This window comes from Odocoileus virginianus, chromosome 6 (assembly GCF_023699985.2).
Source record: "Odocoileus virginianus isolate 20LAN1187 ecotype Illinois chromosome 6, Ovbor_1.2, whole genome shotgun sequence".
NCBI classification, from domain to species: Eukaryota; Metazoa; Chordata; class Mammalia; order Artiodactyla; family Cervidae; genus Odocoileus; species Odocoileus virginianus.
Window position 1 is genome coordinate 66,285,400 of NC_069679.1, and position 27,168 is coordinate 66,312,567.

A 27,168-nucleotide genomic window follows, 5' to 3' on the forward strand; every position below is an offset into this window, starting at 1 on the left:
AGTGAAACATTAAATGCCAAATGCTAGCTCTTTGGTCTCTGGCTGTACTTAGGCAAAAATTGCTTTAATTTACACCTGTCCTACTTCTTTGACTTACATCCTTTTAGACATGTATGTCATTAGGTTTAAACCTATTCTTTTGTTTCTGTTTTATTCCTCATTAAAGGAAATAAAGATAGTAAAACTAAAGTGGGGAATTAGAAATTAGCTGTGTGATTTCAGAAATCAATTTTAATGAAATGGTTTCTTTCTGTTATTGTATGCAGATACTTAGATATTTTTATGTCAGTCAATACTAAGACATCTTCAGAAAATATGAATGTAAAATTAAGTTGGAAAAAATTTAACAGTGCTTTACATTATATAAAAATAAGTTAACCATACCTGGCCTCTTGTAATATCAGGGTAGTTTCTCTCATCATCAGTCCTTAAAAGACTCTCACTGTGATGTCAGGTCACATTTAGACAGAAATTCCAGGACTTTTAAGGAAAAAAACAGAACTGGAAATGGCCGTTTCTATTTCTCCTCTAGGGAAAAAATAATACTGTCAGACGGATTCTCTTTTCCTGTCATTGTTTGTTTCTCCTTCATTTGTTCATCAAATCAGTTGTCACTCATAAGTAAGCAAACTCTTCATGCATGGTTAACTCCTGTCAAGTGTTTCCACCCATGATGATGAGAAATAATAGTTAGGTTTTCATTCAACCTTTGAGCTGGATCAAACTTGGTTTTTAATGCAAAAGAGCATTATAATTAATCCTCCTAGGCACTTTAGTTAGGTGTTTAGAAAACAATTCCATATATAGAAACATAATTTATTCAACAAGTATCTGTTAAAAATCTGCTAAATACTGGGTCATGTGTTAAGTCCAGATATGCAAAGACGAATAAAATAAAACCCTACTCTGTGGCTCTCACTGTGTAGCACAGGAGAGAGACAGATAAACAGGGTGGCCCTTGTCTCCTGTACTGGCTCTTTCATAAGCTTGCCTTCCTATGTCAGTTCCTTGAATATGAACTTTCTCTTCAGCTTGTCTCTGGCCCTTTTCAAATCTTACACATTATTTCAGATAACCTCATGCATACCAGTTGTTTCAAGTACCACCTATTAAGTGATTGCTAAATCTATATCTGTACTCAGACCTTGCCTGAGCTCCAGACTCATACAACAGATATATACCTGCTGCTACTAAATTTAACATCACTGTTACTAAACTTATTTTCTTTACCACTACAATACTCATTTCCTCTATGTCCTCTTGAATCTATCCTTTATTTGCCATTCTCTCTTCTCTCATTTTAAGTCTATATTATTAGCTTCCTGGATTGTTGTAACAGCCTTTGCTTCCCCAATTAGCATCTTCTCATCCATTTTCCAATTTGATTCCAAAGTAATCTGTTCAAATGGCAAGTTTGATATTAACATTCCTGAATATAGCTCTTCAGTAGTATTCCTCACAACTCCAGATAAAATTCAAAACTCCTTGATATGTTATATAAGGCCCTTTGTAATCTAATTTCTTCTTACTTTTTTAGTTCCTTCTCATCAGAACTTGCTTTCCCCTAAACTTGCCATGCTGTTCCTTACCTCTTATTCTCTTATCTCTAAGCCATTGTCTCTACTGTCTTTTGCTTAGGACAGTTTTATCCTATTTCTCTGCTCAGTCACTATGTACTCTTTTCTTTTTTTGGTCTGACTTTATTGAGGCATAACTAGTAAGTTAAAAGTGTATATATTTAGGGTATTCAACATGGTGCTTTAATATACATATACGTTGTGAAATAATTACCACAATCAAGCTAATCAATGCATTCATCACCTTATAGTTACCGAGTGTGTATGAGTGTGTATGGTAAGAATGCTTAAGATTTACTCTTTGAGCAAATTTCAAGTATACAATACAGCATTATTAACTATAGTCGCCATGCTTTATGTTAGATCCCCAGATCTTATTCATCTTATAATTGAAAGTTTGTACCCTTTGGCCAACATCTCCCCATTTTCCCAGTACATGTTTTTTAAGAGTAAATTTTAAGAAGCTCTCTTCCATGAAGGCATTCCTGGTGTCCATGCTTCACTTTCACCAGCTAAGTTTTATTCCTCCACGTCCCCATAGCACTTTGTTCATGTGTTTTATAATAGAAATGACTGGCATATTTGATAATTCTCTGTTATAAATGCTCTAATAAACAACATGGGTATAAAAAGTTGAGTGATCTAAATGTGAATCACTATAAATTGAATTGTGAGTCAGATATGGCCTATAATTCTCTTACTGAAGATAAGAGGTTTCTCCCCAGAAAAAGATTAGAAACTCATTCTCACTGTAGCTGTTATCTTTTCCAGGTATGTTTGCATTTTAATGAACAAACCTTCTTAGTTCATTCTGATTTCAGCTGGATGCACCTCTAACTATCCAATTTCATCTATCAGTCACTGAATAGGAAAAGTATGTGGATGGGGATTCCAAATATTTTGCCTCTGCAAATACACTGACACCTACAATTACAGGAGCCTGTAGAGAGATGTGCACATTTCCTAAGAGAGATCCAGAATCAGTGAATCTTTGAGGCCATTTGCCACTCTGAGATCTCTAAAATTACTTATTATATCTCTGTGAAGGTTCAGCAAGAATCTCAGAAAACTGAAAATATATCATGTATACAGAAGTGCTTGGAAGTGATGCTCTCAAGGTTATATACATAGGGTAAATCTGTGAAGGAATGTTAACAGTATAATATATGAAATACTTATAATTTTACAAAAAGAAGGTGATTTGGAGATCAAGTAGTCTTTCTTAAAGACAAAGAAATTTAGGACCAAAGAGGTTAATAATGTTCTTAGAAAATTTGTTATGATTAAAAACAGCTAGAACCTATGATTCTTTACTCCTAGTCTGCTGTTCATTCCATTACAGCAGTTCAGCTCACTCAGTCAGTCGTGTCCTACTCTTTGCAGCCCCATGGACTGCAGCTCACCAAGCCTCCCTGTCCATCACCAACTCCCAGAGCTTACTTAAACTCATGTCCATTGAGTCGGTGATCCCATCTAACCATCTCATCCTCTGTCGTCCCCTTCTCCTCCTGCCTTCAATCTTTCCCAGCATCAGGGTCTTTTCAAATGAGTCAGTTCTTCACATCAGGTGGCCAAAGTATTGGAGTTTCAGCTTCAACATCAGTCCTTCCAATGAATATTCAGGACTGATTTCCTTTAGGATGGATTGATTGGATCTCCTTGCAGTCCAATGGACTCTCAAGAGTCTTCTCCAACACCACAGTTCAAAAGCATCAATTCTTTGGAGCTCAGCTTTCTTTATAGTCCAACTCTCACATCCACACATGACCACTGGAAAAACCATAGCCATGACTAGACAGACCTTTGTTGGCAGAGTAATATCTCTGCTTCTTAATATGCTGTCTAGGTTGGTCGTAACTTTTCGTCCAAGGAGTTAAGTGGCTTGTAATTTTTAATTAAAGCAGAGTATGTCTCAAATCAGTATGAAAATTATCCTTCTAAAACAAGAGCCTAGAAGTGCATGTATATGCAAAGTTTACTGTTTATTTTAATGTGTTTTGACTACAGGTGAATTTTCTTCTGTCTCTGAGCTGTCCTTTATTATATCTACTATTTTAAACTCCTGTCTGCAGGCAAAACCTTTAAGGAGCGAGTGCTCTAATAATTAAACATACTTTCCTTTGGTTTCTTGGAAGAGAAATACCAATGGAGATAATATTTGTCACACTACCATTTATGATTCATCTTTGCTTATAAAATACATGACGTGAATACATTATAAATTCATACTTGGTGCAGTACTAGCTGCTGTAAAGCAGATTAAAATATTCTAGAATTCCCTGTTATCCCCACTGTCTTTCAGTTAACAGTGAAAAAACTAAGGTTTAAATAGAAAGGCTTCTGCTTTCTTAGGAGCATTATTTTACAAGCTCTAGGGTTTTTTTTTTTAAGACTTTATAACCAAAGACTTTGGCCTTTCTGACCTGAGTTCTTTATATTTCCACAGAAGACTTAAGCAGTTCTAGAGATGGAATCTTTAAGTTTTGCTGAACTCAGTTTAAAGCAGTGAAGTATCCTTCTTAGAATACTGACCATGACAGACATACTTCTCCCTATTTCTGACCTAAAATGAGATATATTTATAATACCTTTTAAAAGAGAAAAATATGTATATGAAAATATATAATAATATTCATAAAAGAAGGTATGAAATAGGAAGATTAGTCTACCTGTTTGTGACATAGGGATGATTTAGCCAGCGTTATAGGTCTGATTTTTTTTCTAAGTGAGTTAATTTTATTTAATTGTATAACTGTAAATAATAACTCCCCCACACAAGGGGGCTTCATGAGTGCCTAACCAGTCATATTATTAATATGTAGTCTACTGCTGCCTGCTGCTTTTCTGAAACCACGCTCCCAACGTTTATTCAACAGTAGTACTTCGGCTCCACCTATGGGCAAAGAGAAGAGGTGGTTTAAGATCCATGACAGTATTTAAATGTAAGAGAGACAGCTCCAAGTAATAAAGTATTTTGCAGCACTGCTACATACTCTGTAAGTTCCCAACTCAGTCATCTGATGAGACATTGAATGAAATCTGTGGACTGCTTGGAAGAGCTAGCCATTGCCTGATCCGTGAATCCTACTGATATATATTGATATACTTGCTGGTGTGTATTTACATTTATCCTTCAGTTCTCTTATATTTGCTTCTAACTGGAAGCCCTTACCATTTTCCAATCAATTGCATATTTCTCATCAAATCCTTTCCCTTGACTTAGGCTTTTGGGGAAAAAAGAAACTTGGGGTAATACATGATTTTCTCTTTGCTGCTGCTGCTAAGTCACTTCAGTCTTGTCTGACTCTGTGTGACCCCATAGATGGCAGCCCACCAGGCTCCCAGGCTTGCCTGGGATTCTCCAGGCAAGAACACTGGAGTGGGTTGCCATTTCTTTTTCTCTTTGAAGAGACTTAAATGCTGCTGGTAAGTTAACTTGATATCAACTCCAGAAGCAGAACTAATCTAATAGAGATCTAATTTACCTTAAAGATAGAATTCCTTATATTTAGTATGAGTACAAAATAAAAATTGGCCAATTTTCTGTTTTTAGGTTTTTGCTGATAACCTTAAGCATGAGGTTGTTCTTTCTTTCCAGAGGAAATGTTTTGTTTTTCTTTCCAAGATATTTCGAAGATCTATAAAGACCAGATGGTATATGTATACTTCAAATATGACTTTTCTTGACTCTTCTAACATAATTATATATGTTAAAATGAGAGAAATATTCTTTTAAAAATCTCTTATTCTTGCCCTTTCAAAAATAACAGCTTTATTGAAATACGATTCATATACCATGTAATTCACCCACATAAATTATATAGTTCAAAGGTTTTTAGTTTATTCACAGATAGATATAGCCATCACCACATCAGTTTTAGAACATATTATCACTTCAAAAAGAATCTCCACCATCTTTAGCTCTATCATCCTCCTCCTGTCCCCCTAGTCCACCATCAAGTCTTAAGCAACCACTAAACTACTTATATCTCTTTAGGTTTACCTATTCTGAACATTTCACATAATGGGATTATATAATATGTGGTCTTTTATTACTGGTGTTTTCTACCTAGCATAATATTTTCAAGGTTTATCCGTGTTGTAACATGTATCAGTATCTCATTCCTTCTTTAAAAATTACTGTAATAAAAAACATAAAATGTATCATCTTAACATCAAGTTAATTAAATTAACAAATTATCATTGCAATTAAGTGGCATTAAGTGCATTCACACTGTTGTGAAACATATCTCCAAAATTTTCTCATACAGGATATCTGAAGCTCTTTACCCATTAAACAATTCCCTTTTCCTCCTTATCCCAGCCCCTGGTAACTACCATTTTACTTTTTATTCCTAAGAATTTGACTACTTTAGATATGGTATACAAGTTGAGTCAGCAGTATTTGTCTTTTTATAGCTGGCTTATTTCACTTAGCTTAATGTCCTCAAGGTCTATCCATGTTTTGCCGTGTGATAGTATTTAGATATATACACCACATTGTTAATCCATTCTTCTGTTGATGGACATTTGGAACACTTCCAATTCTTGACTATTATGAATAGCACTACTGTGAACATGGATGTGCCCTTATCTCTTCAGCACCCTGCTTTCAGTTCTTTTGGATATATACTCAGAAGTGAGAATGATGGATTATATGGTACTTCTATTTTTAATTTTCTGAGTAAATTTTTTCTCTTTTCCATACTGGTTGCACTATTCTACAATCCTATGAGTACTCCATAAGAATTCCAATTTTTCTACATTCTCATCAGCACTTGATTTTTTGATAGTAACCAATTAATGGGTGTAAGGTGATATCTCATTGTAGTTTTGATTTGCATTTTTCTGATAATTAGTGGTGTTGAGCATCTTTTCATATGCTTTTTATTTTTTATTTTTTATTTTTTTTAATATTGTAGCGGTTTTTGTCATACACCCGACATGAATCAGCCATGGATCTACATGTATTCCCCATCCCGGTCCCCCCTCTCACCTCCCTCTCCACCCGATCCCTCTGGGTCTTCCCAGTGCACCAGGCCCAAGCACTTGTCTCGTGCATCCAACCTGGGCTGGTGATCTGTTTCACCATAGATAATATACATGTTTCGATGCTGTTCTCTTGAAACATCCCACCCTCGCCTTCTCCCACAGAGTCCAAAAGTCTGTTCTATACATCTGTGTCTCTTTTTCTGTTTTGCATATCAGTTCTAATGAGATGGATGAAACTGGAGCCCATTATACAGAGTGAAGTAAGCCAGAAAGATAAAGACCGTTACAGTATACTAACACATATATATGGAATTCATATGCTTTTTAGCAGTTCATACATCATCTTTGGAGAAATATCTATTCAAATCCTTTCCCAGTTTTAAAATTTTTTAATTTTAGTAAATATGCAATTTTCTGTTAGTCTCAAGTGCACAGCACAGTGATTCTTTATATGTATACATATATATTCAGATATATGTGTGTATGTTTGTCTTCAGATTCTTTTCCATTATAGCTAATTGCAAGATATTGAGTAGAATTTTCTGAGCTATATAGTAACTCTTTGTTGATTACCTATTTTATATATAGTAGTGTATATGTAGTAATCCCAAACTCCTAATTTATCTCTTCCCCTGACCAGCTATCCTCTTTGGTAACCATATATTTGTTTTCTATGTCTTTGAGTCTATTTCTGTTTTGTAAATAAGTTCATTTGTATCATTTTAGAGCAGTATTTTTATAAGTGATGTTATATGATATATCTCTTTCTCTGCATGACGTACTTCACTTAAGGTGATAATCTCTAGGTCCATTCATGTTGCAAATGATGCAACTGGCATCATATCATTCTTTTTTAAGGCCGAGTACTGTTCCATTTTATACACACACACACACACACACACACACACACACACACACACACACACACTATTTCTTTATCCATTTATCTGTGGATGAACATTTAGGTTGCTTCCAGGTCTTGACTATGAACATGAGGTTGCATGTGTTTTCAAATCAGTTTTATGTGGATATATGCCAAGGAGTGGAATTGCAGGATTATATGAGAGCTCTTATTTTACCTTTTTAAGGAACCTCTCTACTGTTCTCCACAGTGGCTACACCAATTTACATTCCCACCAAGAGTGTAGGAGGGTTCCTTTCTCTCCACACTGTTTACAGTATTTATTATTTGTAGATTTTTAATGATGGCCATTCTGACTGGTGTGAGGTGATACCTCATTGTAGTTTTGCTATTCATTTCTCTAATAATTAGTGCTATTGAGCATCGTTTCATGTGCCTGTTGGCCATTTGTAGGTCTCCTTTGAAAAAATGTGTATTTAGGTCTTCTTCCCACTTTTTAATTGAGTTGTTCAGTTTATATATGTTAAAGCTGTATAAGCTGGTTGAATGTTTTGGAAACTAATCCCTTGTCAGTAGCATTGTTTGTAAACATTTTCTCCCAGCCCATAAGTTGACTTTTTGTTTTGTTTATGATTTACCTTTGCTGTGCAAAAACTTTTAAATATAATTAGGTCCCATTTGTTTATTTTTATTTTTATTTCCCTTACTCTAGAAGACAGGAAACCCCCCCCCCCTCAAATATTGTGACTTATGACAAAGAGTGTTCTGCCTATGTTTTCCTCTAGGAGTTTTATGATATCCAATCTTACATTTATGTCTTTTGTCTATTTTGAGTTTATTTTTGTATATGTGTGCTAGTCACTCAGTCATGTCTAACTCTTTGTGACCCCATGGACTCTAATCCTCCAGGCTCCTCTGTCCATGGGATTCTCCAAGCAAGAATACTGGAGTGGGTTGCCAGTTCCTTCTCCAATTTTTGTATATGTATATGGTGTTAGAGAATGTTCTAATTTCATTATTTTACATGTGGCTGTCTAGTTTTCCCCACACCACTTATTGAAGAGACTGTCTTTTCTCCGTTATATATCCTTGCCTCCTTTATGGTAGATTAATAGACCATAAGTGCATGGGTTTGGGGGCTTTCTGTCCTATTCCATTAGTCTATAAGACTGTTTTTGTTCCAGTACCATACTGTTTTGTTTATTGCCACTTTGTAGTATAGTCTGAAGTAAGGGATTGTAGATTGAACTTTTAGCTTCATTCTTTCTCAAGATTGTTTTGGCTATTCAGAGTCTTTTGTGTTTACATACAAATTTTAAAATTTTTTGTCCTAGTTGTGTGAAAAATGTCATTGGTTAATTTGATAGGGATTGCATTGAATCCATAGATTGCTTGGGTAGTATGATAATTTTAACAGTATTGATTCTTCCAGTCCAAGAATACAGTATATTAATATCTTCCATTTGTTTGTGTCATCTTTAATTTCTTTCTTAAGCATTGTGTAGTTTTCAGAGTATAGATCTCTTGCCTGCTTAGGTAGGTTTATTCCTTGGTATTTTTTTGTTGTTGTTGTTTTTGATGTAGTGATAAATGAGATTGTTTCCTTAATTTCTATTTCTGATCTTGTACTGTTAGCATATAGAAATGCAAAAAAATTCTGTTTATTAATTTTGTATCCAGCAGCTATACTGAATCTATTGATGAACTCTAATCGTTTTCTAGAAGCATCTTGCAGATTTTCTGTGTATAGCATCATGTCATCTGCAAACAATGACAGTTTTACTTTTTCCCCACTTTGGATTCCTTATATCTCTTTTTTTCTCTAATTACTATAGCTCAGACTTCCAAAGCTATGTTGAATAAAAGTAGCCAGAATGGTCATCCTTGTCTTATTCCTGATTATAGAGAAAATGCTTTCGACTTTTCACCATTGAATATGATGTTAGCTATGGGTTTGTCATTGATGGCCTTTATCATGTTGAGGTATGTTCCCTCTATGCCCACTTTCTGGAGAGTTTTTATTATAAATGGATGGTGAAATATATCAAAAGCTTTTTTCTGCATCTATTTTTTTTTCAATTTCTTAATGTAATGTATCACATTGATATGCAGATAGTGAAAAATACTTGCATCCCTGCGGTAAATCCCACTTGATCATGGTGTACAATTCCTTTTTTACCATTTATTTATTTATTTTTGGCTGCGCTGGGTCTTCGTTGCTTTGCATGGGCTTTCTCTCGTTGCAGCAAGCGGGTGCCGTTCTTCACTGCGGCGCTTGGGCTTCTCACTGTGGTGGCTTCTTCTGCCACAGAGCTCAGGCTCAGGCACATGGGCTTCAGTAGTTGCAGCACGTGGGTTCAGTAGTTGCGGTTCAAGGCCTTAGTTGCCCAACAGCATGTGGAATCCTTCCAAACCAGGGAGCCTCTCAAACTTCACTCATAGTTGTAGGTTTTATGTTTAGGTCTTTAATCCTTTTTGAGTTAAGTTTTGTATATGGTGGAAGATAAGAGTCCGGCTTCCTTCTCTCAAATGTGGCTATCCAGTTTTCGCAACATCATTTTTTTAAAACTACCCTTTCCCCATTGAGTGGTCTTGACACCCTTGTCAAAAGTCATTTGACCATATACATGAGTGTTTATTTCTGTGCTCTCTATTCTATTCCATTTGTATTAGAGCTCTCCAGAGAAACAGAACCAATAGAATATATATAGAAAGAAATTTATTATGAGGAATTGAGTCACATGATTATGGAGGCTGAGAAGTCCCATGATTTGCCATCTGCAAGCTGGAGACCCAGGAAAGTTGGTGTTATAATTCCATTCCATGTCCAAAGGCCTGCAGACCAAGGGAGTTAATGGATAAAGCCCATCCAAGGGTAGGAGAAGACCAACATCCCAAGTCAAAAGGCAGGCAGGAAGCAAAAGAGACCATTTTTTTCTCCACCTTTTGTTCTATTCAAATGCCCAGTGGATAGAATGATGCCACCCACATGGCGAGGGTAATATATTTTATTTATTTCACCAATTCAAATACTAATCTCATCTGGACATATTCTTTTGGAATTGCATATGAATTTTAGGATGAATTTTTCTATTTCTGAAAAAAATGCCATTTGCATTTTAATGAGATTACATTGAATCTATAGGTGACTTTAGGTAACATGGGCTCTGAGAATATTATGTCTTTAAATTCCTGAACAAAGAATGTCTTTCCATTTCTTTCTTTCTTCTTTATAATTTCTTTCAGCAATGCTTTATGGTTTCCATTAGTACCTCACTTCTTTTTGTGGCCAAATAATATTTCATTGTATGTATTGGGTTTTTATCCATTAGCGCCCTTGGTTTGCAGGCCTGTGGACTTGGACTGGAATTATAACACGAGTTTTCCTGAGTTTTTCTGAATGAACTTTTTGGCTAATCCAGTATACATCACTTTTATTTATCCATTCATCAATTGATGATCTGTTGGATTGTTTCCATCTTTTGAGTATTAATGAATACTGCTGCAATTAATATTTGTTTACAAGTTTTTGTCTGGACATATGTTTTCATTGGACTTCTCTGGTAGCTCAGCTGGTAAAGAATCCGCCTTCAATTGAGTCCAGTTCAATTCCTGGGTCAGGAAGATCCCGTAGAGAAGGGATTGCCTACCCATTCCAGTATTCATGGGGTTTCCTGGTGGCTCATATGGTAAAGAATCCTCCTGCAATGTGGGAGACCTGGGTTTGATCCCTGGGTTGGGAAGATCCCCTGGAGGAGGGCATGGCAACCCACTCCAGTATTCTTGCCTGGAGAATCCCCACAGACAGAGGAGCCTGGCAAGGTACAGGCCATGGGGTTGCAAAGAGTTGTACACAACTGAGCAACTAAACACAGCACATGTTTTCATTTCTCTTGGATTTATCCTTCCCTTTTAAGAAGAACAGAATTTAAATAATAGCAAAGACTCCTAGAAGTCTAGGCTGCTAAAAGTTATTTTGAATATAACCTGTATTTTTTGTTTTGATTAGACACAAAGGAAAGAAAAAATACAGTTTTGTTTCTTCAGAAACTTAAGAAACCAAATGCACACTTCTCGCACTCATCACCCTAAAAACTCTTACATGCAATTTTGCATACTACTAACTGAATATACGGAGTCATATTCAGAGGGGCATCAGGAGAACCTATATCTTTAATGAAGTCTTGAAATAGATGATGGACATTTATTGATAGCGAAAGGAAAATATCCAGGTTTAGGAAAGTCATGACTGTAATTATGGAGGTAAGCATCCATTATACAAAAAGATTTGCTTAAAGGAGTCTAAATGGGAAATAATGAAAGTAAAAGTTAACAAGATGTCCTTCTCTATTTTATGTATTCTTTGGGTGAAGTTGTTTGTATTAATATTTGATTGATATGACTCTTTTCTCTATTTATCCAACATTTCCCTCCTTAGTCCTAATCATTAATGTACTCATTCATTGACGCAGTCATTCCGCAAACACTCACTGAGTGCCTTTTAAGTACCAAACACTATACTGGGGATACAGTGATGGGTGAGTTATGCTGTGAAAACAAGGAATTAACAACTTAATGAAGAAGTCAAGATATAACAGCTTCACAAGCAACCTAATGTAATGTGGAAAGTATACCATAACAGATGGATACAAATGTTTGAAAAATATGAAGACTGTATATAATCCCTTCAAACCATTCTATATCTTGTTACTAGGTACTTAAAAGTTCTATTAAAAATTAATATTCCTTAAAAGTTCTATTATCTCTGAAGAGATTTAAATGCTGCTGGGAGGTTAACTTGAAGTCATTACTTTGCTTAAAATCCTCCATTGGATTCCCATTTTCATAAGATTAAGTTTAAATTCCCTTGATCCTGCTTCTGTTGTTGAAAATGCCCCCCACTCTTCCCCTACTTCGTTTGTACTTAAAACTTTAAAACTCAGCATAGGTATCATCTCATCTAGGAAGATTTTCTTGATGTTCCACAAATTGTTGGTTAGGTGGTTTTTTCCCTATTGTTGTTGTCACTAAGTCATGTCAGACTCTGCAACCTCATGGACTGTAGCGTGACAGGCTCCTCTGTCCTCCACTCTCTCCCAGAGCTTGCTCAAATTCATGTCTTTTTGAGTTGGTGATGCTATCTAACCATCTCATCCTCTGCTGTCCCCTTCCTTTGCCTTCGATCTTTCCCAGCATCAGGGTCTTTTCCAGTGAAGAGGTGACTCTTCACATCAGGTGACTAAAGTATTGAAGCTTCAGCAGCAATCCTTCCAGTGAATATTCAGGGTTAATTTCCTTTAAGAATGAGGGGTATGATCTCTTTGCTGTCCAAGGCACTCTCAAGAGTCTTCTTGAGCACCACAATTTGAAAGCATCAATTCTTTGGCGCTCAACCTTCTTAACAGACCAACTATCAAATCTGTACGTAACTACTGGAAAAGCCATAGCTTTGAGTATATGGACCTTTGCTGGGAAAGTGATGTCTCTGCTTTTGAATACTCTGTCTAGGTTTGCCATAGCTTTAGTTCTTTTGTGTATTCTTGCTATCTCATCTTAGTCTCTTCTGCTTCTGTTACATCTTTATCATTTCTGTCCTCTATCGTGCCCATCCTTGCATGAAATGTTCCCTTGATACCTCCAGCTTTCTTGAAGAAATCTCTAATCTTAGCCATTGTATTGTTTTCCTCTATTTCTTTGCATTATGCATTTAAGGCCTTCTTATCTCTCCTTTGCTATTCTTTGAAACTCTGCATTCAGCTGGGTATATCTTTCCCTATCCCCTCTGTCTTCTACTTCTCTTCCTTCCTCAGCTATTTGCAAAGCATCCTCAGACAACCACTTTGCCTTCTTACATTTCTTTTTCTTTGGAATGGTTTTGGTCACTGCCTCCTGTATATTGTTTTGGACCTCCATCCACTCTGTCTAGTCACCTCCAATCATAATGGATTTGATTTAGGTCATACCTGAATGGCCTAGTAGTTTTCCCTACTTTCTTCAATTTAAGCCTGAATTTTGCAGTAAGGAGCTCATGATCTGAGCTGATTTTTTCTGTATACCTCCCATATTACCCTAATGATATATTGTCACTGCCCATACGGTACTATCTTGTACTCATATTTTTATTTTTCCATATTCGCCTTTCTCACATATACTGTTACATGTGAACTCCCTGAGGAAATCAGCCAGGTCTTACTAATATTTTTGTCCTAAGTGTCTAGCATATAGTAGGTTCCCAGTGTTTGATGATGAATGAATAAATAAATTAGTCAATGAACTGTTTTTTCTTGTTTAGAGGCAGAAGACCAAAGACATGATATCTGAGCTGATACTTAGGGGATACCTAAGATTCATTAGGCACAGGAAAGGAAGGAAAAAAATATTCCTGTCCAAGGCAATATTATTTGCAAAGACATGGAAATAAGAAAAAGCCCACCATGTTTAAGATGCAGCAAATCATTCTTTGTATCAGAAACTAGACACTTGTCAGAAATAAAGCTCAATCTCAGTATAAACATTTTCCAAATTATGCTGGGCAAGCCTTACGCTAGCACTACGGAATTCTTAAAATAGGATCTGTATATTACTTTGTAGCCTATTGAATCTTGGGTAGGTTGTGGCATTAAATAACTCACTTATAAGATGTAGAGAACAGGGAACCTCCACCTACACTCTTGGTGAGAATGTAAATTGGTTCAGCCACTGCAGAAAGCAGTATAAAAGTTTCACAGAAAACTAAAAATAGGACTACCATATAACCCAGTAATTCTACTCCTGGGTATGTATCCAAAAAAGCAAAAACACTATGAAAAAAGATACATGCACCCCAGTGTTCGTGGCAACATTATTTACGATTGCCAAAATATGGAACCAACCTAAGTGTCCACCAACAGATGAATGGATAAAGACATTGCACACACACACAGTGGACTGCTACTCATCCGTAAAAAAAGTATGAAGTTTTGCCTTTTGCAGCAATGTGGATGGGCTGAGAGGATATATTATGCTAAGTGAAGGGGCTTTCCTAGTGACTCAGGTAGTAAAGGATCAGCCTACAATGCAGAAGACCCCACTTCAATCCCTGGGTCAGGAAGATCCCATGGAGAAGGCAATGGCTACCCACTCCAGTATTCTTGCCTGGAGAATTTCATGGACAGAGGAGCCTGGCAGGCTACAGTCCATGCAAAGAGTTGGACATGACAGAGCTACTAACACACACTATATATGCTAAGTGAAATAAGTCAGACAAAGAAAGATACTGTATGATATCATTTATATATGGAATCTAAAATAAACTAGTGAATATAACAAAAAAGCAGCAGACTGACAGATGTAGAGAACAAACTAGAGGTACTAGTGGGGAGAGGAAGGCAGGAAGGGGCAATATAGGGGTAAGGAAGTACAAGCTATTAGATACAAAACAAGCTACAAGCATATGTTGTACAACACAGGGAATATAGCCAATATTTTATAGTAACTATAAATGGAGTATAATCTTTAAAAATTGCAAACCACTATGTTCTACGCTTGTAACTGATATAACATTTACAGAAACTATATTTCAATAAATAATTAAATAAGCACACTAATTCCTTGTCATATGTACATCTCAATCTGTCATTATTATTTGATTCTCCTCAGATTTGCAGGCTATTTTTTAGTGTTTATGTGTATGATAAAATGGGAGTAAGGAGGGGCAATTATTACTGGAAACTTACATAACAGAATTTTTACTTTAGTTTCCAGAATCTAATTGCACCAAATTATGGTTGAGTAGACCCCATACCTTAGGAACCATCCAGAATGGAATGGCACAATAAGATATATGAGTAACTCAGGCATTAAAGGGAGAAATCAAGTCAGCTGATACGCTTTTCTCTAAATTGGCAATCAGTGAGACCTTAGTTAACTTATGTCAAGTTGCTGCAGTAGCTAAGACTGTCAGTATCAACAGGCTTTCAAACTTAGCATACTAAGTGTTCAGCCTCTTTCCTCCCGGAATATAGAAGTAAAAAGAGTCTTGATGAGCATGTATCACTTCTCTTGGGCTACTGGCAAGGACCTAGGGAGGAAAAATACATGTGCTAACTGTTGATGACAGCCATTCTTTGTAGTTTTTTGTGGTGGTGGTAACACATAAGACTTACCATTTTAATCATGTTTCACTGTACAGTTCAGTGACAATAAATACATTTATGTTGTTCTGCAACTGTCACTACCTTCCATCTCCAAAACTATTTCATCATCCCAAACTGAAACTACATACTCATTAAAAAATAACTCCCAATTCCTCCCTTTCCCCAGCCCATGACAACCACCACTCTACTTTTTGATAATTATAATTTTGAATACTCTAATTACCTCAAATAAGTGAAATCGTATGATGTTTGTCCTTTTGTGGCTGGCTTGTTTCAGCTATTTTCACTTATTTCATAATCCCTTCAAGCTTCACCCATATGTATACGGATAACATATGTAAGAATTTCCTTCTTTGTTAAGGCTGAATAATATTCCTATATGTATGTACCACATTCTGTTTACTGGGTTAATTCCACTTTTTGACAATTGTGAATAATGCCACTGTAAAAATAGGCACACAAATATCTATTCAAGTTTCTACTACTACTTATTTTGAATATATACCTAGAAGTGAAATTGCTGGATTTTATGGTAATTCTATCTTTAATTTTTTGAGGACTCACCTTACAGCTTTTTTAAATGTTAGAACAGAGAAAGAGCAGTATGTGAAGGGTATGTAGCTATTGCCATTGTAGTAATGATTGAAGTTCTAAGATCTAAATTTCAGTCCTGTCTTAGCTATCTGTAAAATATGTGATCCTGGGTAGGTTACCCTGTTTAAACTTCTCTTAATTCACCTCTAAAATGAATATAATAATGCTTTACTAGATTTTTTTTAAGAATTAAATGAAATTATATATGTGATATTACTTGGTAATTTATAAAATGCTATATAAACATTTATTAGATAACTAGATCAACTGCCAGAAAAACTCAGCCCTGGTGCTATCTTTGATTATTAAATACTATTATTGAGTTATTCAAATCCCAGTAAAGTTATTCTCTTGGGATCTGTACTAGTGTCACACTTCCATTTTCATTCACCACACTGAATAGAATAGTTTCAGATAAGGAGCTAACCCAAGTAGTTTATTTTGACCCTAAGCAGATGCCATAGGGTCCACTACCAGAGGCTGCCTTATAGCTTCAGGTTCATTGGGAGTTAATGTTGTATATGTTTATACAAACAAGGTCCTCTAGTCCCACCACTTCCCTGGTCTTACAAAGTATGGTCCATAGCTCAGGATAGCTCTAGAATAGTTTCAACCTCCTGAAGGTACCTACAGCTAGTTCTCCCAATTCAGGTGTCACTTTCCTTAAAAAGGGTCAATATCACTATCACTGTGGATCAGAGACAAAATTTAAAACCGGTCTGTACTTACTTCTTTGTCCTGGGTTCTGGAAACCAGAGGACCCAAAGTAGCTAGGAATGACAAAGCTAAAAACAAAGACAGACCCAAAAAACTCATCCATCCAGCTCTGGAAACAACAGAATTTTCTAAATCTATACAAACATGTGTAAATCAAGTTCTATATTACATATAGTCTTTGGAGGGAAGTTTGATTTTTTTTTCCCTCCTCTTCTTCTTCCTTCTCTACCTCCTATTAATTATTATATTATTTCTTTAATAGCAATAGTAATGATAATAATGGGCTTCCCTGGTGGCTCAGATGGTAAACCGTCTGTCTGCAATGTGGGAGACCCAGGTTTGATCCCTGGGTTGGGAACATCCCCTGGAGAGGGAAATGGCAACCCACTCCAGTACTCTTGCCTAGAAAATTCCATGTATGGAGGAGCCTGGTGGGCTACAGTCCATGGGGTCGCAAAGAGTCAGACACGACTGAGCGACTTCACAATGATAATAATAAGGGCAGATTCTGACTAGAGAATTTAAGTAATTGGTCGTGACTCTTGAAACTTTTATTCTTATTGGCATGAAATCAAACTCCTGGGAGCTCGCCAAAGATGATTGTTGTCCAGAGTATATGAATAATGGTTTGAATAGTCACTTCACACAATAGATTACTGATGCTCTTCTAGTCACTGCTTTTTTTAAGTTAATAAAGTCAAATTTTTGGCTAAAGTTAAATAGAATGCTAAAGGAGCTCCTTTCTTTACTTATCTCTTCTAAAAGAAAAAAATTATAAATATTACATGTGATCATTGTAGAAAATTTGGAAACTTTCAGAAAAGTATAGCATAGGGTATAAAAGTACTCATAATTCTAATATATTGCAGTAAGCAAATACTTTCTATTTTCATGTATGTCCTTCCCATCTTTTTCTGTTGATCTATACACATATATTTTAACATAGTTAAGATTATACTTTACATGTATAGTTCTACATGTTTTAAAATGCATATTATAAGAATTTTCTTGTGTCAGTGAATATCTTTATAAAATACTGTATACTATTTACAGTATATATACTGTATACTGTATACTATAAAATATTGTATACTATTTTGTCATAAGGATATATCACTGTTTAAATTTCTGTATTGTTAATCTTTTTATTTCTTTCCATTTCTCACTGATGTAAGCAACTCTTTTTTTTTCTTTTTTTTTTTTTTTATTAGTTGGAGGCTAATTACTTTACATCATTACAGTAGTTTTTGTTATACATTGAAATGAATCAGCCATGGATTTACATGTATTCCCCATCCCAGTCCCCCCTCCCACCTCCCTCTCCACCCGATCCCTCTGGGTCTTCCCAGTGCACTAGGCCCGAGCACTTGTCTCATGTACCCAACCTGGGCTGGTGATCTGTTTCACCCTAGATAATATACATGTTTCAATGCTGTTCTCTTGAAACATCCCACCCTCGCCTTCTCCCAGAGTCCACAAGTCTGTTCTATACATCTGAGTCTCTTTTTCTGTTTTGCATATAGGGTTATCGTTACCATCTTTCTAAAGTCCATATATATGTGTTAGTATACTGTAATGGTCTTTATCTTTCTGGCTTACTTCGCTCTGTATAATGGGCTCCAGTTTCATCCATCTCATTAGAACTGATTCAAATGAATTCTTTTTAATGGCTGAGTAATATTCCATGGTGTATATGTACCACAGCTTCCTCATCCATTCGTCTGCTGATGGGCATCTGGGTTGCTTCCATGTCCTGGCTATTATAAACAGTGCTGCGATGAACATTGGGGTGCACGTGTCTCTTTCAGATCTGGTTTCCTTGGTGTGTATGCCCAGAAGTGGGATTGCTGGGTCATATGGCAGTTCTATTTCCAGCTTTTTAAGAAATCTCCACACTGTTTTCCATAGTGGCTGTACTAATTTGCATTCCCACCAACAGTGTAAGAGGGTTCCCTTTTCTCCACACCCTCTCCAGCATTTATTGCTTGTAGACTTTTGGATAGCAGCCATCCTGACTGGTGTATAATGGTACCTCATTGTGGTTTTGATTTGCATTTCTCTGATTATCAGTGATGTTGAGCATCTTTTCATGTGTTTGTTAGCCATCTGTATGTCTTCCTTGGAGAAATGTCTGTTTAGTTCTTTGGCCCATTTTTTGATTGGGTCATTTATTTTTCTGGAGTTGAGCTGGAGGAGTTGCTTGTATATTTTTGAGATTAATCCTTTGTCTGTTGGTAAGCAACTCTTAAATAAACACATACAGGAAGACTTGTCCATTTTCTTAGAAGTGAAATTCCTGGGTCAATGACTATGACTATTTAAGAACTTACTTTTTAAAGAAAATCATCTTTGAGTTGTTAAAGGGTTTATGACACATCAACTTGAACACTTCTTTGATGACTATGTAGCTACTCGTATTCAAATAACCCCCACAAGTGTTACTATTCATTGACTGAATCTAATCTTTCATTTCAGACACTAGGATGCATCTCTTCCTTCTGTCACCTATTTCTTGGGATAGAAATCAGGAGATCTGACTGAGCCCTTATACAAGCCTTGTCAGACAAGTACTTAATGTCCGTCTTGTTTAGGACCACCTGTTTAACCCACTGCACTCAACATCCATATTTTCCTTTTTTTCTCTTACAGATGGAATGGGGAGAGTCCTTGCTCAAGATGTATATGCAAAAGACAACCTACCCCCTTTCCCAGCATCAGTAAAAGATGGCTATGCTGTCCGAGGTAAATATTTTGGTTTTCTTGAGTATCAACATACTCACATTGGTTTTGGGGGGTTTGTTGGCTTGTTTTGCTTTGTTTTTAGTGTTCTGTTTTTAGATTTTTGGCTCAGCCCAGGTACCTAATGACTGTTACATCTGTTTCCCACTTGTTTGTAAAAATTTATTCACAGATAACAATATTAACCTACACCTATATATTTTCTGCACAATCTTGAGTAAAACTTCAGAGAAAATACTGTAGTTACTTGAAAATTCTTACTCACAAATAAATATGTAGAGATTGATAAAGACACTGTGCCATAATTCTTTTGGCCTCTACATACACCAGATAGCAGACAGTCTTAGTCTGAAGTTTTCCAGATATTCTCTAGTGGAAAACATCTATAGATCCAAGAAAGACAAGCAAACTCCCACCTTGGGGATCAAGTGGGCCAGTTGTTTTCTTTTGCTTTAAATTCAAACATCGGTAAGAGCTTCATAGAAAGCAAGTGTGAGGGAAACCTCTAAATCCCTAGAAGGTCCTATATTTCAGAGCTCCGAAGCCCCAGATGGTACCAGCAGTTCACACCTTCAGAATCGCCTAGGATGACATTAAGCTGAAAAGCAAAACATCGCCTCCCTAAAGTCCAATTTAAGAAAACACAAAATGAAATTGCAACTGAATTGCTTAGAAACTAATACTAGTTATATTATATTGGCTGACATCATTGAAGAAACATCTAAAAACATTCCCCAGTTTATCAGAGCTGTTAAGAATACCAGTTCCTTTTTAATGATCATTTATGGAGTCCCTGACTTGACTGTCTTCATTTTTTATTTTTATGTTTATACTCTTATCTAGCCATTAAAATATGTTCCTCTTTCTTGTGATTAAATATATTCACTGATCTCCTCCATGTTGCATCACCACCTCTAAGGAATATCTTTCTGTGTTGGAGACAGTAGAACAAATGGTTAAAGTTCTGGACTTCAAGCAAAGAAAGAGTGATCTGGGCTCTCATACCAGTTCCATCTGTGTAACTTTAAGCAAATCAGTTCAACTTTTTGATCCTTGGTTTTCTTGTCTATAAAACTGTAATAATTATACCCATACTTACCCCAACAGGTTATTGTGAGGACTAAGTGGGACTGTAGAAAGTCTTAAAGTATCTGGCACAAAAAAAAGCTCTCAAAGTTTTTAATGTTTAATAATAGTACCTATTATTATCAATCTTATTAGTATTATCGTATTTACTTAAACCATCTCTGAAAAAAGGATAACATTATCTAAACTGTTAATCTCATAAAACAATGGAGAGGTTAATTCCTCCTAGTATATTCTTTCTCACGAAGCTATCTTAAATACATCTAACTTAGCTTGATCTCACTAAATTAGTTGTTTTCGTTGTCCAGTCACTAAGTTGTGTCCAACTCTTATGCATGTTGCATAGACTGCAACATGCCAGGCTTCTCTGTCCTCCACTATCTCCCAACTTTGCTCAAGTTCATGTCCATTGAGTTGGTGATGTTATCTAAATTAGAGCTGAAAACAAATAACAAATACTCACTGCCTCCTTTGTTTTTTAAGTTCATTTCTTCTATAATGTTTATTAAGATGAATATTATTCAGAAAGAAATTATTTTAGTATTCTGATAGCCTCATTGACTCTTCTTTCTTATTCCTTCTAAAATGTAACTTCTGTCTGAACTTTTAATTGGTAGCCATATTGGATTGCTTTGAAATGGCAAAGAATTCTTACTTCCAGAGTAGAACAAACAACTACAGCAGATGAAACACCAAAGGGACAAGAAAGTCTATTGTTTTTACATTCTCAGTAATATAAAGTAGGAGAAAGGAAATATATGAGACAGAATTACTAAATAATAAATAATAATAATATTATAAATAAATTATTAAATAATATGAGACAGAATTATTCCGAAACAGAATGTTGTTCTGTGATTTTTACATACGGTAGCAGCAGCTCAATATAAAACTATTGCTTTTAGTTTTTTTAGTTAGCCCACATGAACAGTGAAAGAGCCTTTCTGCAACTGTAGAATCTATCAAAGAAATGTATATATAAAATTACCATTTAGACTATCATATTCTATTGTTTTAAAGTGGTGGTGTTTTTAGTTATTTCACACAGGTACACAAACACACAGAGACATTTAAAATGGCATCTCACAGTATAAAAGGTTCAACAGACAATCTGCCATGCAGCTAATTCACATTATTTCTTTCCTGTGAAGTATTGCTAGTTCTCTAAGATATGGAACATATAACAGAGACATAATACATAACAGAAAACCATCCTGGAAATGGTTACATTTCAAAGTAGGAATGGTTGGTTAATTATGATCAACATCACAATTAAGGCAGCAGAGGCTCTCAGTGAACAAAAAGGCCTGGCCTGTCTTTTCTGTGCTGTAACACCACCCCTAGGCAGTGTTTGCTAAAGAACAGCCTTGAGGCTGTTGTTGTGGCTCTCTACCACTCTGCGTCCAATGCCTCTTCTCTCCACCCTGTCTTCCTTTACTCCCAGTCCTTCCTCCCCACTCCCTTTATTCTCCCTGTTTTTCTTCTCCTCTGCCTTTGCCTTAGGCCTTCCAGTAATAATCCGTGGCACCTGTGAACATTGCTAACCCTCTAGGTGTAAAGAGGTTCCTAACTTGCTCTGGATCACTAAGCATTAGCCAGTATCCTTCAGAAACATGTGGGATAAAACTCCAAACCAGTTGGAGGATCTCTTGCTTTAAGGTATGTGGGTTGAAAAATCAAGGCAGTAACAAATAGCTAAAGAAATAGGAACAGCTTTTAAAGAATAAGAAAGAATAGAGTATAAAGAAGACAGGAATTAAGCGATGAGGATGTAAACTAATAAATCTAAAACTACATTCAGGAGGAGGAGGGAGTGAATTTGAAAGATATAAGCAAAGAAAATGAAAGTAGCATTTACCAGCTAGAAGCGGTACAGTAGTTTTATTCATATTTTTGAAGAGTTATTTCTCCCTTCACACTGATTAAGCTAATCATCTTCTTGATGCATTCACAGCCTCCTATAGAGATGTGGGTGCCCATTGTCTCACAATTGCTTCTTAGTTCGTTAATAAAGGCAAAGATACCTCGATACTAAGTTCACTCTCTTGAAAATATTCAATTTGAAAGACTTATCGCTTCAGAATTACTTTAGTTATCATTTAGGCAAAGGAAAAATTATAAACAAGCCGATAATTATTTTAAAAACCATGTGCAGCAAACAGTTCTGGAAAATTAAGAGAAACCTTTGCATTTTAAGTTAATAAATTTTTTCTTTTTTACATGCTGATTAAATACATGCTTATGGAAATATAGAAAATCAAAAAGAGCATTTTTCAATTACCCATTATCCCACTGTCTAGCTGCTATTAACATCTATGTACTTCCTCCCAGTAGGTTAAAGTACATACTAAAATTCGGTATAACTTTTTAAATTTTGAGCTAGTTCTTATTCTGTCACAAAAGTCATGTTTAAGAGTTTCTGTTTTGTCCATTTAAATCCTGTTTGGCCGTAGCTGGTTCTCCAATTCATTTGACAGCCTTTAGTCTTCCACCTTAGGACACTTTGGATGAAAAAGAGAGCCTTATGATATAGGAGCACTACTCATGTGAGCCAAGAGATAATTTGAAATAATTAATTTTAGTTAATTCCAAAAAGCTTAAAATAATATATTTAAGGAAATAACATATCTCTTCCCAATACTAACAATGTATGACCTTTTTTCTCCTGGAAGATGATGATAAAGAATATGAAATGCCTTCTAATTCATCTGTTCTACTCCTTGCTCCCTGCTTTCCAGGCAGCAGTTTTAAAATCCCAAACAATTCTCCAGATTTAATCCCTCAGTATAACTGCAGCAACTATTAATCCTGTCGTGTCTCTACCCTTGCCTCATCATCTACCCTTGCCACCACTCCGAACTCTTTCTATAATGTTAATTTTAGTATACACACAAATACTATTACCCTGTTGCCTATCCATCAGTCTTAGTTTGGTTCTATAGTTAGACTAAACAAAATCTTAGTCCCTCTGCCTTATTCCTCCATTGAATATACTTCCTAGGACCTCTGAAAGTTATGCTATTTCTCTGGCCTCCATTTATTCAACCCTAATAAGGAAACAATGAAACTTTTGTTACTGAAAATAAGTGAATAGCTATAAGAGATTTAAAGAGAGCTCCCACGTGACTAGAAAATGAAAATGAGGGATAATTCTAGGGCAAATAGCCTTAGGATGATCATTTTCTGTATATTGCTATGTTGGATAGTTATCTAATGCTCTCAATTTTATATCAAATGATATAATCAGATCTTCAAATAAAGAAGTGAACAAGACTAAACGTGTTTTCACATTAAAAAGGTGGAAGTGAAAGCAGCTTCAGGGTCTAGAATTAAGCATTATAAATTGCTTACACAGTGCATTTGCTGTTAGGATTTGGTTTATATTGCTTTTATCACTTCCTTCAAATTAAATTCTATAGTTGCAAAACATGAAAAGCTATTAACTGAAATGCCAGAATTGGGGGGGTGGGGGGTAGCAGTGGAAAGAGTCTAAGCCTTTACAGAAATCCTTGCAACCCATCCATTGTTTCTAATGGTATACTGTGGCTTATTTAGTTTCTTTCTTTCCAAGCTTTAGGTTCATCTGCCACTATACCTCCACTTCTGCCCCCTCCCACCCAAACTGGTAAAATTCATCTTGAAAATGGCAACCTTTTTCTTTTCTTTTTTTTTTTTTTACATATCTCTTTAATAGATTTTTAAAATAAGTATCAACAAGTTAGGTAGATTGATCATTACTTTCCTGCCTGTATAGCAAATAACGAGCCTTGTTAGTGTAAAATCAGAACTTCTGTTGTAGTTCACTAATTTTTTATTTAAGCTTTCTATTAGTCTGAATTTGTCTGGATTCTGTTCAGTCTTACACTGCTCTGCTTCTCAAAAAGGGTAGTCCCTGAACCAGCTGCATAAGCATCAGCTTGTTAGAAATGTAGAACCTCAGGACCTATCCCAGCCTACTGAATCAGAATCTGTATTTTAACAAGTTCTCCAAGTGATTTCTATGTACATTAAGAGTTGAGAAGCACTGTTAAAAGGGAAATGATAAGAATGACTCCTCCATTGGTATCAGGTACTTTCTATAATGTTGGTTGACTGAACCTTCCTTAGCCAACAACAGAGAGGCATAGTTCCCAGGTGGAAATTTTCAGAGGAAAGTGGAGAACCTAGTTAAAGTTAGACATTCTCTCCCCAGTTAGTGTACCTTCCTTGGTAACGAAGCATCTTGCTTCTTTCACTTAAAGACTGCTTCGGATTTTGGCTTCCCTGACACTCTATACCAGCTTGGCCCCACGTTATCTCTAGCCACTCGTTATATAATGACATTTGCTTGAAGCATTTGTGCAGAACATTGAGATGAGCGTTTTGAGTGTATGTGTATTAGAATGTGTGAAGAGGGAAACAGGAAAACAAGAGGAGGACAGAAGAGCAGACAATTTCAGAAAAGAAATAAAGGAAGTGATCCCTACCTCAAAAGAGCTTATTATCTAGCTGAAGAGATAAAATACACACATTTATAAAATTATTTAAGAAAATTTACAAAGCACAATACTAATGCATGTACAAGACAGTTTACAAACTTCCTACCTAAGTATTATAGAAACGCAAAGTTCATTTCTTTATTTTAACAAGTATTTACTGAGCATCAATGACAAGCTTAGCACTATGTTAGACATAACCTAAGTTATATGGACAAGTTATATCAGAGCAATCTTTCTAAACATTCTAAAGATGGTGAATGTTGACTCCCATTTTGAAGAAAATAATATACCATGAACCAGCAGAAAAAGGAAGTCATTCAAAATACAACATTTTGTATTAGAAAATATTTATTGTTTCATTCATGGATTCATTTTTCTAAAAAGATTCTTAGGAGCCACACTCATTCATTTCTTTCACTTGTGAATACTTCATATATTGAACACTTATTGAATACCTATTTTTCAGCAGGTACCAGGAATTTCCCTGAGACAAATAAGCAAATGATTACAAATACATTAAGAAACCGTAATTAGAGTTACTTCAGGAATACATTGGGGAAACAAAAGAGAATGGGGAAGGAAGTCAGATATGACTTCCTAGAGAAGCTGACACTTGAGCTGAGTCCTAAAAGCCAAGAAGTTTTTAACCAGAAGGCAGGGAGAAGGAAAGGGCACTCCACGCAGTGGGAGTAGCATATGTTATGGAGCTGAAATATGAGTCATCTTGGTATTCTCGGTACTTGAGAGAGTAGCTAGACTATAAGATAGATGGAGGACAAGAACCAGAGCCTTTACACATACTGTTTCCTTTAGGTGAATATCTTGAGATACAGCATGTCCATTTCCATTCCCTCTCTCTCTCTCCCCCTACCACCTCTCCCTCCCTCGCATGCACGCGTGTGCGAGCACACACACACACACACACATACTTTTTGCCTACTTAGTTCTGGCTTATCCTTCATATTCAAATCATAAATCCTTTATATCAAGGTGGCTTTCCCTGACCCTCCAAGGTAGTTCAGGTACTCTTAGTGTATGCTCTCATTAAATTGTGTTCCTTTCCTTTAGAGTGGTTTTCTTAATTTATATTTATATATTCATTAATGTGACTATTTGATTAACATTAAAATCTTATCTCCCTCAGTGGCTTTAAGAGTTTTGGTTTCACCACACCCATAAAAAGACAGGCACTAAATACATTATACATCACAAACCAAGGATATACATATACAATACATATAAATATATATGCATGAATATAAATAAACAAAATAAGTTTCTCGAAATAATATTCATCTTTACCGTGTGTGATAAAATATATTTTCTATTTTTCATTTAAAAAATTGCTTACAAGATGATTTTAGAGCCCACCTCTATTTGTGTAAAACATTGCAACAAATTGACACTGCATTAAAATAGAAACAGTATCTAGTTTTACTTTGGTTTCCCAGGTGGCTCAGTCATAAAGAATCTGCCTACAGTGCAGGAGACACAGGTTCAACCCCTGGGTCAGGAAGATCCCCTGGAGAAGGAAGCGGCAACCCACTCTAGTCTTCTCACCTGGGAAATCCCATGGACGGAGGAGCCTGGGGGGCTACACTCCATGAGGCTGCAAAAGAGTTGGAGATAACTTAGCGACTACATAACAACTAGTTTTACTCTCTACACTGCCCAGCATCTAGTGTGACACTTATGGCATAGAAGACACTCAGTAGAAATTCAGTGAATAAATGACAGAAATAAAAAGCCTTCAAGGGTATTATTTTAAAGTATGGTTATTCCCATTTTTAGCAACAAGTGAACTGAAGTTTAGAGAAAATTTTAGTAATTTGTTGAAAGTCCTAAGGCTAATAAAAGTCAGAACCAGGATTCACATTCAACTTTTACTCTAAAACCATGCTAATTTCCCCTTGTTCAAGAGGCAAAAAAAAAAGCAAGCGTCTAGGTTGCTTATGGGGAGGCAGAAAGCTGATAATATCTCTAGCAGA

The 27,168-nt window shown here is 35.9% G+C and overlaps 1 protein-coding gene across 18 annotated transcripts in view; it reads left to right on the forward strand.

The window, feature by feature from the left end:
- GPHN (gephyrin) overlaps positions 1-27,168 on the forward strand; it is a 520,258-nt gene that overhangs the window by 413,844 nt on the left and 79,246 nt on the right. For all 18 annotated transcript variants that reach the window (XM_070469503.1, XM_070469504.1, XM_070469505.1 and 15 more), the window contains one exon: positions 19,527-19,619. In XM_070469503.1, the coding sequence (XP_070325604.1) occupies positions 19,527-19,619 (93 nt within the window). The remainder of the gene's footprint in view (positions 1-19,526; positions 19,620-27,168) is intronic.